General features: G+C 39.7%; 2 protein-coding genes and 1 non-coding gene across 3 annotated transcripts; 2 read left to right on the plus strand and 1 right to left on the minus strand.

Annotated features, from left to right (window-relative positions):
* Positions 1-831: 831 nt before the first annotated feature.
* LOC131458764 (retinal homeobox protein Rx2-like) lies at positions 832-2,601 on the plus strand. The gene is made up of 3 exons (XM_058628008.1): positions 832-1,049; positions 1,172-1,353; positions 1,922-2,601. The coding sequence occupies exons 1-3, from the start codon at positions 929-931 to the stop codon at positions 2,522-2,524; spliced, it is 906 nt and encodes a 301-aa protein (XP_058483991.1). The 5' UTR covers positions 832-928; the 3' UTR covers positions 2,525-2,601.
* Positions 2,602-3,933: 1,332 nt separating this feature from the next.
* On the plus strand, positions 3,934-4,007 carry trnat-agu (transfer RNA threonine (anticodon AGU)). The gene has a single exon. It is a non-coding gene; the product is annotated as a tRNA-Thr (tRNA).
* Positions 4,008-4,958: 951 nt separating this feature from the next.
* On the minus strand, positions 4,959-10,359 carry vtnb (vitronectin b). Its single transcript, XM_058627573.1, has 8 exons — positions 10,199-10,359; positions 9,226-9,342; positions 8,911-9,138; positions 8,152-8,291; positions 7,725-7,881; positions 6,692-6,850; positions 5,330-5,659; positions 4,959-5,200 (listed from the first exon to the last, which is right to left on the minus strand). The coding sequence occupies exons 1-8, from the start codon at positions 10,260-10,262 to the stop codon at positions 5,064-5,066; spliced, it is 1,332 nt and encodes a 443-aa protein (XP_058483556.1). The 5' UTR covers positions 10,263-10,359; the 3' UTR covers positions 4,959-5,063.
* Between the last annotated feature and the right edge of the window lie 1,865 nt (positions 10,360-12,224).

A 12,224-nucleotide genomic window follows, 5' to 3' on the forward strand; every position in this document is an offset into this window, starting at 1 on the left:
CAGATTATATTTCTAGAGATAGAAAATGCAGAAAAGACATGATATCCAGTATAAGCGGTACATGTCACAATTTATTTCATTTTCATGTCCCCGTTATTAAGTGGATGTATATGTTATTCTTTTTATGATTTATATTAATATATTCCTGCATTTGTATTATTTCCATTTCATTTGTGCTGCTGTAACAACTTATCTAATCTGAAATTCAAATTTGAATATACTTAACCATCAGGAATTTGTGTCAAAGCATCAGTGCATGTCATGCACCACATCTCATCTATTACATGTATTTATTTCCACTTTGTGGTTTTGTTGAATTTGATCAACATGATTTTTTGGGATCATTTTTAGTTTTTGTAATGTTATGTCTGTTGACTTTGCATCATTTGTTTAAGTATTACATAAAACAATAAAGAGTCCTAAAAAGGGTACTGGTGTAGTGTGTATATCAGCCATTGTCCAGTCTGATGGAAGTTGGCACAGTAAGTTCATATGCAACAATTTGCTCCTTCCTTCTATTTTCCCCACAAGCTTATTATTGTAGGTGCTTCTCTGACATGACTTGAACCATTGCATGGATTTTATTTTATTGTAAGATTTTTAGAAAATGCACAATTAATTATTACTATTAGACGATCTCTTAGGTTGTGAAGAGCGTGAAGACAAGCCTGGTCTTAGTGAAATGGGTTCATTATTGTGTCTTGTGACACCCATTAGCCGGACAGCCATTAACAGGTGAACAGCACTTCAAAGGCACGCGCATGGGTGCGGCACAGGGTGGGGGTGAAAGGTGATGGTCGTTTTTTTTTTGTCTGTCAAAAGTATAAAAACCTCTGCGGTCAGCTGTGTGGTCACCAGTGCCGAGGAGACAGAGCCGAGGTAACACAGTCACAGGGATTTTCTTCGTCTTTGACCTCTTTTGGATAAAATGGCATTCGGTTTGGATTTTAACGTTTCTGAGATGGACACTGTTTACTCGGGACATTACTGGCCCAGTGCGTGCTTGGATTTAAACAACAGGGACGATTACGCACAGGAGTCCAACAAAGGTGAGTGTTTTTTAAGCCATTTTTAAACGGATTCAGACACGTCTTTTTTAAAAAAGGAGTGCATTAACCTATTTCTAAGCTTCTGAATAACCCAAACGTAACATTTTGTCCTCTCCCTGCAGTGCATCATGAGGCTGCGACACATCGGAAGAGCTCGGACACCCAGCGCCGCAGGAAGCGCACGACTTTCAGCAAAGTGCAAGTGAGCGAGCTGGAGAGAGCCTTCGCTGTCACACACTACCCGGACATCAGGATGAAGGAGGCTCTCGCTTCCTTGACTGGGCTGCCAGAGTCTAAAATCCAGGTATGTGAAGTGCAACACACTCCCAAAATGCGTGCGCCATGACCTCCAAGATGAGGAGGTGGATAGGGATTTGGAGGAGGATGAGTCAGAGCAGAAGGGCAACATGGAGGAAAACAGTGATTACATTGTTTCTGATGAAGACTTCCTAATACTGAACTAATATTGATACTAATAGATAGTATTTGTGAAGATTTTATGATGCATGTTTTATATTAAACGTCAAACAAAGTATTTAAAATCATTTGTTATGATTTCAGTTCTTATAGGTAAATTATTACGGAGCAATTTATTAATGTTAGGTTATTTGGACATTCTAAATAGATCTGTAGTTTGCTACACACTTATTATGAAGGAATTCTTTGCCAAGTTAAATATTTATTCATGTGACTACATAAAATGTGAACAGGATGTTAGTATTAATACAGTTGCTGAACCTGCAACACATGGGAGCTTACTAACACTGTGGGAAACTGACATCCCTGGCAGAGTTTTGCATCCTCTGGATTCTTTTTGGATAATGACTCACTTTTCCCCCCAAATTAACCTCTATTCTTGTTCTTTTCAACAGGTCTGGTTTCAAAACCGACGGGCACGGTATTTCAAGAGCAAGAAACCAAGCAGAGAGGTTTCCAAAGGCTCTTCAGAGTACCATCACGGTCCACAGTTCACCTACACTCATGCTCTCAGTCCATCACAGCCCCCGATGCCTCAGGATTTATCTCCGAGTCTACCTTCTCCACCTGGTTATTCTGCTCCAAGTCTACCTCAGTCCTCCCGGCTCTCAACACTCCTGGAGAGTCAGATTAGGTCTGAGCCCACTCATACATCCCCCTTTTCATCCTGCTGGAATGGACAAGATCGAGTTAACCAGGACTTTCACTACCAAACCCCAGACTTCACGAGTTACTGCCAGGATGTTTTTCCACTGAGTGAATGGGATTTCACAGAGGACTTTGAGGCTTTCATTGGGGATGCATGTGAAGCCCTGCAGCCTGTGGGAAGCCGCTGTGCTGCAGTGGACGATCTCTCGCCCGTCTACAGTCAGCTGGACCAGCAGCAGGTCTTGTCCAGCCCTGATGACCTGTCTGACCTGTGTCTCCAGGACCTGGGCGACTTCAACCTGTCTGATTTGGACATTTCTGCGACCATGATTGATTATATTTTGGGTTGAACATTCCAAAAAAAAGAAAAAGTTTGCAATGTAAATAGGTTTAGCTATAATAAGATTTTAGATATTTTTTATTCATAAGGAAGGATGTTAATATATATACAGCAATTCAGAGATTTACATTTTGTAGTGTAGTTGGTTACACAGCATATGCAAATAAAAATATTATTCTAACCCTGTGGTTTTTCCTCTGATTATTATTACTTTCTCCTCCTGCCCATCAAGTGATCACATTTTTGGGGAAGTTGAACATGCATGAGAACTCACAACACTTTGCCTAACATTCAGGAACCCAAATATGTAGTATATTACAATAGGGATGTCACGATGATAGATTTTCTTGTTACGATTATTGTCAGAGAATTAGTCGCGATATTACGATTATTATGCGTTAATTGATACTATGAATGTGTAAAATCACATGAACACTGCTTATAGGTCTTAAAGTTTCATTTATTTATATCTTTTGATGCCAACATAACAAAAATAATGTAGCAAATACACTACACTATAATATAGTAACAATTATTAATCCCCCAGGGGAAATGTCTAAATTCTTTAAGTCATCAATTGTCATCTATACCAAATGTTTAAGTTTATTTTAATCGTTCATAATCATAATTTATCTATTTGTATGTGGCCAGATATAAAACGTATCTATTATTGGGGTTTGTTTATGTCATGTTTAAATTACAATGACACAAATACATTTGTAATAATTGAAACGGCCAACACATTACGTATAACGTAACGTTAAGTCAATGCCGTTTAACTCCGCTTTGTTGGAGGGAATAACTATTCTTCTGTCATACTTTAACATTGGGGAACGGCTCTATTATGCAACTCGCACGGAACAAAAACAAAGCAACACAAGCGGTAACACGCGGTTGTTGTGTAACTTTGTTTTCGTTCCGTTTGAGTTGCGCTGAACTACCTATATGGTTCCGGGCTTCCGGCATAATCTTTTCTGACGGCGTTGAGGAAATTAATATACCGTAGCGTTTAATACCGCGATTAATTGTGAAATCAAGTAATCGTGACATCCCTATTACAATACAATATTTTGCCTGGTATTCATTAAAACTGAATGGAGATGCAAAACAAATGCAAATAGTATTTGTAAATATTTTTAAGTACTCCTCATAATATGTTTTTATTTACATTTAAGGCCTGAACACATAAGCACAAAGACTTTATGACTTTTCCCTCAGATTAGTATTTTTTCCTCCCTCCTTTTGCCCAAATATATCATTTTTTAAGGCATGAACATGCACAAAAACTGATGAAATTTAGATATAAATTATTCCCGTCATTAATATTACACGTCATTGAAAGGAAATAGAAACAACACAACCTGCATCCAGCGCCGGAGGTTTCTTTATATTGTGTATTTTCTTCTCCCTCCACCACGTGGCGCCGTGGCTTAGTTGGTTAAAGCGCCTGTCTAGTAAACAGGAGATCCTGGGTTCGAATCCCAGCGGTGCCTTTTCCGCCTGAGGCTGTTAAGATATATTATGAAAGTACTATGTTCTGTATTGTTTCACAATGATAGTGTGTTACTGAAGAGTTTGTTTGGAGGTCATGTTCGTGTGCTACAATAAGGAGCATCTGAAGCTGAGACTGTTGTACCATGTGCCACCTTCAAGTTTTTGGAAATCACCCAAAATGTCAGGATGCCCCTGCACGTATTTGGGAATCATCCAAAATGTCAGGCTTAGAAAGCTGAGGAGTCTCAAAACTGCGTACACAGCAACAATGTAACCAATCAAAGAGGGTGCAAACCCTCACCTTACAGATTTTTTAGTCACAATTAGATAAGCTTGATCCGAGCTAATTGTGGAAAGCACCTAATGTGGTGTGAGAAAAAATAAGGGGCGGGGAAAGGGGGGTGGCCCTATCCCAAAGGTTAAATAGGAATGCTTGAAGGACTGTTGGTCAGGGTGCAGTGTCATGCTGTGCACTCACCTTGGTGTTTGATTGTGGATCCAGAATTAAATGCTTTTTGTTCTGAATGGGCTGGTCTGAGTACTTCATGAACTGCAGGAATTTTCATGCACAACGATGTGTACAGAGGAAATGTCAGTAATTTCTCTGAGTGAAAATGCCGTGTTGATGCCAGAGAATGACCAGACTCCATCTATCTGTGCCACTCATGCTGTTTTTTTTTTTATATAGTGGCTGCTGATGGTAAAATAATAATTTCATTAATTTTGTTTTTGGTCCAGCAGCTTCTGTAAGCAGAATTCCTGTCCAAGACCAACAAAGGAGAGTGTGTACATGTGCTGTTGTGTCATTTGACCTCATATTTAGTGCAAGAAAAAATCTTGTGCTTTATAGCTTCAAAAGAGCACATGATGCTATTCGAGTGAGGGCTCTATGTCACTCAAATTAAGAGGGGATATTTATTATGAACAAAAACAAGTGCAACAAAAACAAGTGTAAGTAACCATGCATTCATGTTGTGTAATTACTTCTTGACTTTCACATACAGATGCATGCACACAGAGGGAATTTCTCTTTATTTCCTTCTAGCTGGCTTCGTCTACTTCTTCTCTGCCCTGGATTCATCAGGTGTTCCTTCATCCTTGCAGCCCAGCCAGTATTTTGCAATGGAGCGCGGGTATGGAGGATTGTTGTAGTCCACACGCTTTGTCCGCAGATTCAATCTGTAGTATTTATCTTTCATGATAAAAAAAAGAAAAAAACAAACTGTAAATACTAAATCATTTTCTGAAATAGTTTTTGCTACAATGTTTAATTACTTTACAGAGATATAGACTGATACAAGGTGACTCCATGTTTTCATACCTCCCTTAAAAAAGTAGACATTTTGAACCGGAGTGCTCTTTTGCTCCTGTATGGTGCTCTCCTCACTGTCATCTCCATAGAAGCTGAAGTCAAACCAGTCATCGTAACCCCAGAAATCGTCAAACAGCGCTTGGCGACTCTTCCGTCCTCGCTGTCGGCGCTTCTTGTTGAACCGCTTCCTCCAGTTGCCCCGTTTCTTCGCTGCTGGAGGAACTGGTGCCGTGGGCTGGGGACTGAGGTGGACTCGCCCCACCATGGCAGCATCTACAGGGAACTTGAGGCCCTTCCAGACCCTACTGGTGAAGCGAGGGCCTGCGTGATGACTGCTGACTGAGGAAAGGAAAAAAAAAAAGGGATTCAGAGAATCAACATAAGTTGACTGGACTAAATGATTTTAAAAACTGAAACTGCTTTTAAAAAAGGTCCAGTGTGTAACATTTACAAAGGTGTATTAGCAGACATGTAATAAATTACCCATAAGTGTGTGTATAAGTGGAGGTAAAGTAATTGCTTTAGAACCAGCCTTTATTGTACAGTAGGAAAGAACCTTGCTGCACAGAGGCCATTTTTTTGGTACCTTTCTCTATGGGCTGCGCAAGACCCACGAAGATCAGCTGATTGATGACAGAAAAGCACTACTCCCTTGTGGTGTTTCTTCAACGCTGGCAGTCTTTTCTCATACAAAGCTTAATGTCTTGTTGAGACAAACAGCCACAAATTGAGCCGGAAAAGAAAAACGAGCTGCTCCGTTGTCTGTTGTGTTGCGTTTGATGTCGTTCATTGTTGGCACAACGTCAGGCTACATATTAAGCCCATCGCACACCCCGTCTACCAAGTGAAGGTTCTGTTCTCAGTTGAAACGCAATCCTGATTGAGGGCTTTACCGTTCTCAACTGCACCATGATTGAAACAGGCCACAACAGACCGATTGAGAGTTTTGTGTTTTTAAAGTGGAATCTAGTTCCATGACACATTTGGGAAAGGAGTGAAAAGAGGAATCCTCTTGTTGTCATACCACTTTCTTATGGGTCAGAAAATGTGGGAGATTAAATGCAATTTTTAACTGTTTTTTGGGGAGTGGCAATGTGCTTAATCTGCATTTGTTCTTGGTTAAAAAACTTGCATCAAAAAATTTCTTCTCTGGTTGCGATGCACATTCCTGCGTAATATGACGTACATCAATTTTTGTCTGTTTTGCCTGGCTGTTAGCCATGAAAGTTTGGAGAACCTTACATTTTTTGGACCAACAATAAATATTCATAAAGATCAACTGATTCTTACACATCTGGGCTTTTATACAGGTAATGCATAAAAAGAAAAAAAAGTAGAAAAACAGTCAAAAACAAAAAAGGTGATTCTTACTGGGGTCTGCGAAGAGCTCTGCGAAGAAATCCTCCAACGTCTGATCACAGAAGAGATCTGTGTAATGATTGAACATCACGGAGGGCGAGGACCTGCTCATGTCGACACACTCCTCATGGGAAGGCTGGTGCTTGAACTCATACTCATAATACTGGTCCCCTGAAGAAAGAAAACAAACACACATTGGACTTCATTCACTAAAGTCTGCCCCACACTAGAGGATAATTGGCCAGAATTCGATCCTGATGTGGCCCTGCCAACAGATTATCCTGTAGTGTGAGGGATTAACAGACATGATTTTAACGTCACTGGATGGATCAGAGTCTCCGGATTTTAAATTGTAAGCTTTAGCCATGTTTGATACAATAACCAATGAGAGTGAGTTGACTGGAAGCAGATGTTGCGTACTGACAACTCAGGTGTATGTGCAGGTAAACTTGCATTAAAGATATAACACAAAAGGCAGATTCAAGCAAAAATAAAACAGAACTGAACAAGCTAAGAGAACAGGGGTTAAGTAAATACCTTGGGTTTTTTTTCTACAAAATTCAACACCATGGTGAAACACTACACAAGGAACAGACCAGCAGCAAAACAGACAACCCAAAAGAGCCCAAAAGGAAAATGGTGAGTACTTATACACACAAGGAAGGGAGAGCCAAGTAGACACAGGTGAAACTAATTAGTGCCACAGGTGAAACTAATTAGGGTGGGACTGGTAATCTAGAAGGCGGGAAAGCAAACAAAACAGGATGTGTCAAAATAAAACAGGAAATTTACAAAAACCAGCAAAGCCAAAAACACAATACCAGTAACTTCAAGTAAAAAGAAACCAAATGAAGTCCAAATAAATCAAAACACCGTTCTAGATAAATACATTTGCCTTGCCTTTGCTCCAGGTGTACACGTTAAATGATGGGGTTTAAAAGCAATAGTCAAATAAAGAAACCTCACAATTTGTTCCGTTGCAACCATAAATAGCAAAAATCACTGCTTTACGGAACGTCTTACAGTCAACACTTGATATAAATACCTTTGAAAAAGTAGGCCTTCTCTTTGCCTCGGGAGTTTGGTGCTGGCACTGCAAACGCAGCATCGATGTCATTTGGTTTGTCACCAAAGCCGTCTGAAATGTCCCGCGGAAAGTCCTCGTCCAAGACATCTCCATCAAACCTCCAGTACTTATTCCCCTGAGACAAAAAAGTGAATTTAATTGTTTGTTTGAACTTTCTCTTTTTTTAATTCTCCTTTTCCTTTTTGTTCCCCCCCCCCCCCCCTTTTTTTTGCAGCATTCATGTGACGCAAATGATTCAATGGTCATCTGTTATATATATGGATTAAAAAGGGATTTCTTTCTTTCTAACAATTCTGATTTACCCTAGATTTACTCCTTAATTACTCTCCTTCCACCATTGGCAGCACACATTGTTCACAGGCTACACAGAAATAGAAGATTCCACCTTGAATATGTAGCTTTTTCCTTGGCAGTTGATGCGTGTGAAGGCAGCGTCGATGGGCCCGGGGATCCCCCACACATCCTGGATGAGTTTGGGGTAACCGGGAAGTACGGCCGTGTCATCCAACTCAAAGAAATATTCACCTAGAAGTAGAAAAAAACAGGGCACAGATTAACAGGGTTGTAGAAAGTACCTCAAAGGAATACTTGAGTAGTATTCAGTAGTATCTTACCAGACTTTGACTTTGGTAGAAGTTGAAGTCACTTTTTTATAATATTACTTAAGGCAAAATAGGACAAAACTGTAGTGTAAAGCAGCTCATCAAGATTAGAAAAGCTCTATATAAATACAGACCATTACCAACTCTTCTTCTTCTTCTTCTTCTTCTGATTTTATTTTATTTGAAGTTATTATTCCCTTTTTAAGACATGATATACCTTTAAATTGCGACTGACCTGATTCTGAACATTCTCAGAACGTTCTGGGAATGTTACCTTTTGGTTGTGGGAACGGTCCCTGAAGATTCCCCCTTAGGTTCACCTGTGGTTGATATGGAAAGTTTTCCTAACGTTCCCCCTAACGTTAGTTTTTGGTTGCACATTTGGTTTCCCCGGAACATTACTTTGTCACAACCTTCATAGAACCTTTTGTATGAAGGTTCTGTTCCGAGAACATTCCCCTAATGTTACTTTTTTTACAACCTTCATACAAACTTCAAGGTCTAAAAAATGTACTTAAATGACTTTCAAAGTGCAGGTTTACCTCTGAATGCATAGATCGAGCCATTCTTCAGCTGCAGGAACGCATCAAAGGGTCGACCACTGCACGGCTGTGCGTCTGGGTCGACAGGTGCCGTGAAAACATCCGTGGTGCTGGGAAAGAAAGAAGGCACCGGTACAGCTGTGGTGAATGTTGTTGCAACAGGTGAAGCAGAAGTCGTCGCTGCTTCTGTCACATCCTCTCCTGCGTCAAAGGTGTCGCCACGAGCAACTGAGGGCAGGGAGGAAACAAAAAGAGACATGAATACCAGGCCTGGATTGCATTCAGTAAAATACAATTCATATTCGTTACACTGACTTTTCTTAGGGCAGATGGTGTCATAGTCTGTGCAGCAGCTTCCGTAGTACACACACTTGGAGTCGCACTGACATTTCCTCTGTGGATCAAAGGAGCCGCAGAGACCCACACAGGATTCTGTGGAAGTGCAGTTTGTAAAAAAAACCCTGTAGTACTGATGTATTAGTTAGTATGACATGGTTACACTGTTATTACAATCATTAAGGTTTACTCCGCATTCAGTATTTTATGCAAAATGTTTCCAACAAAGATAGATTTAAAGGCACAGTGTGTCAAATGTTGGGATAAATTAAGGAGACAATAATAAAGAGTTGTTTTTTCTTTAATCTGTTTTAAACAGGTTGTTGTTGCCCTTTATATTGATGTCAGGAGCCGGGTCAGCTCTTCAGAGGCCACAGGCTGCAGGCCGCAGGCAAAGTACAACACGGTGACAGACAAACCGTCAGCAGTCATGCATACTCTCCAAATACGTAATATAATCAAATATGCAATTTTCAGGATCACCACCTTAATCATTAAACCCCACGGAATCATAAAAATCCCCAAAAATGAACTACAGACAGATGTGTCGTCCTGCATTCTAAAAACATCCAGTGGGACCAAGCCTTTGAGTTTTAATTTAATCACTTTAACGTTTTTAAAAACCTTTATTTCAACAGGGAAAGTACATCATGCTGTCTTTGTTTGGTTTAGTTGCTTAGTTTATTTATTTATTTATTACTTTATAAGTGCATTTTTACAACACACACATGTTTACAATATGTCACAATAAGTATAGTATACAGAAGTACAGCATGTCACTGATATAATGTTGATGAATACCCGTTAACTGCATTAATATGTTGTACTATACGGTACTTTGTTGTGTAACGAAGTATCATAAAGGAAAAGGAAACTTTGTGAACTTATTGACTCTATATCTGTATTCTGAATCAGACATTTTTAATTAGAACAAACAATGTGGAAGACTTACGCTCTGCAGCAAAGGCAGCGTCCAGGAGAAGGACGAGGCCCAGCAGAGCCGCTGCTGGCTTCATGTTGACTCCCTGAAAATAAGCAACAAAATAGAAACGCAGGTTATTCAACCAGCCTACTCTGGTGAAATGAGTTCGAGCTGAGTGTTCCACTGCAGGACACCGCACTGCATACAGATGAGATCAATAGATAGTTTTCAGAAGCGGATGACCCCGGGGTGTCTCTGCTTCCCCGATTGGTCAACACTGTGACAATCATTAAACTGTCACGGCTGATCTCTGTCCTTTCTGTTCCACAAACATCATCTCGACATTTTTGCAATCCCTTTAGTTTGCTTTGCTGAATGTTTCACAATAAGGAAAATGGTTCAAATGCGTCAGAAACCAGACAAAGAAACCAGAAATATGAACAAAGTAGACATGAAACTGCAGTGCATTCACTGCGTGTGACGACTGGAGAGCGACGGAACATGTCGCTCAAACGTTGTGTAACTGGGGCAGCATTTTATTGATCTGGTGTTCAAAAAAACAACAACCCGAAAGCAAATATTGTGGCTTCTCCCTATTAAAAGTGTGGCTTACAAAGTAACACAACAAGATTATTATGTAGGATATGACTAAAATATTCTGGATTAATTGAAGATTAATGGCCACAAAGAGAAACACATGCTGAAAATAGCAAAGCATTGTCTCAGCTTTAGACTTATTTTCCCTTTCTTGACATCCAGAAATTTACAGGGTCTGTTCAATCATAAAAGTAAAATTTCTCAAAGTAAAACTGAAGAACGTCCAGCCCTGTGGCTCTGATATAGTCAGAGTCGCCGGTGTTTGACGATAAATTATAGTTGTGTCATATTCAAGTTAAGACTTGGAGCTAAATGAGCATCTCCAAAATAAAATCAAATAAATTGAGCACAACACTATTTAGATATTAGATATATATTAATATGTTAAAATGTTGTTTTTTCCTTCTCTACACTATTGATCACCACCTGATCACCAGGAGGCCCCAAGCAGGCGCTAGTTCACTTATGCCTTATGTATGTGCTAGTATGCACTTATGCAATGCAAAAATGAAGACAGAAAATGTTAATATCTCTTTTTAAGGACACATTATAAAGGCTAGTGGAGGTTTACAATCATTTTGCATAGTAAAGCTGAGACATTAAAACTCTGTGCTTAATACTGTTGTGCAATTTGAACAAAAACTCGGACTTCTACTGTAGTGACAGTATAATAACTACTCATCACAGAGAATGCAATGACTCTTGAACTACTTTCTATAAACCGTATATTACTTACGCCTACACTGATAATGTCATGGTTCATTTTTCTTTTAATTATTTTCTAAAGGAGTCTAAATAGATTTATATTTCACACATTTTTATCATTCTGGGGACCCACTTGTCTGCATGTTTTAGATGTTTCCCTGCTCCAACACACCTGAGTCAAATGTGTCAGCTCATCAACAAGTTCTGCAAAAGCCTGGTAACAAGACATTCATTTGAATCAGGTGTGTGGGAGCAGGAAACCCTCTAACATGCAGGGCAGTGGGTCGCAAGGACCAGGATTGCGGGACACTGCAATAAAGAAAAAAACAGCAAATAATCAGGGAATTATAGTCAGAATAATGAATCTAATTAAAATGATAAACTTGAATAGAGTAGACTTTTATTGCCATTGTTCTGCAAAACAATAAATAACTGTCTGGCTACTCAGTCTATGGATAAGAACACACACAAAGTGTTTTGTCTTACAAAAACATGTTTACAGGCAAATAATTGACTCTCTTCTTTATTTATTCATTCTTGCTATTTTACTTTTCTAGGAAATAGGAAATGGGATATGTGGGATATTCCCTACGAGAAAACACGCTTGAAATCAGCGTCAAGTGACGTAGTTCTCAAGAATCTGCTGCTGCTGCTGACCTTATAGGTTAAACGTGTCAGACAAACCCACCTGCCGTTTGACTCCCTTTCCACATGTGTCAGCCCCTCCTACTCTCTGCACGTTTACTGTGACCAT

Source organism: Solea solea, chromosome 4 (genome assembly GCF_958295425.1).
Source record: "Solea solea chromosome 4, fSolSol10.1, whole genome shotgun sequence".
NCBI classification, from domain to species: domain Eukaryota; kingdom Metazoa; phylum Chordata; class Actinopteri; order Pleuronectiformes; family Soleidae; genus Solea; species Solea solea.

Coding starts and splice junctions, on each gene's coding strand:
- LOC131458764 (XM_058628008.1), top strand. CDS start 929: ATGGCATTCGGTTTGGATTTTAACGTTTCTGAGATGGACACTGTTTAC. Junction 1,050..1,171: donor CGCACAGGAGTCCAACAAAG/GTGAGTGTTTTT, acceptor CTCTCCCTGCAG/TGCATCATGAGGCTGCGACA. Junction 1,354..1,921: donor TGCCAGAGTCTAAAATCCAG/GTATGTGAAGTG, acceptor TCTTTTCAACAG/GTCTGGTTTCAAAACCGACG.
- vtnb (XM_058627573.1), bottom strand. CDS start 10,262: ATGAAGCCAGCAGCGGCTCTGCTGGGCCTCGTCCTTCTCCTGGACGCT. Junction 9,139..9,225: donor CACCATCTGCCCTAAGAAAA/GTCAGTGTAACG, acceptor CCCTGCCCTCAG/TTGCTCGTGGCGACACCTTT. Junction 5,660..6,691: donor AGAGCTCTTCGCAGACCCCA/GTAAGAATCACC, acceptor TCCTTTCCTCAG/TCAGCAGTCATCACGCAGGC.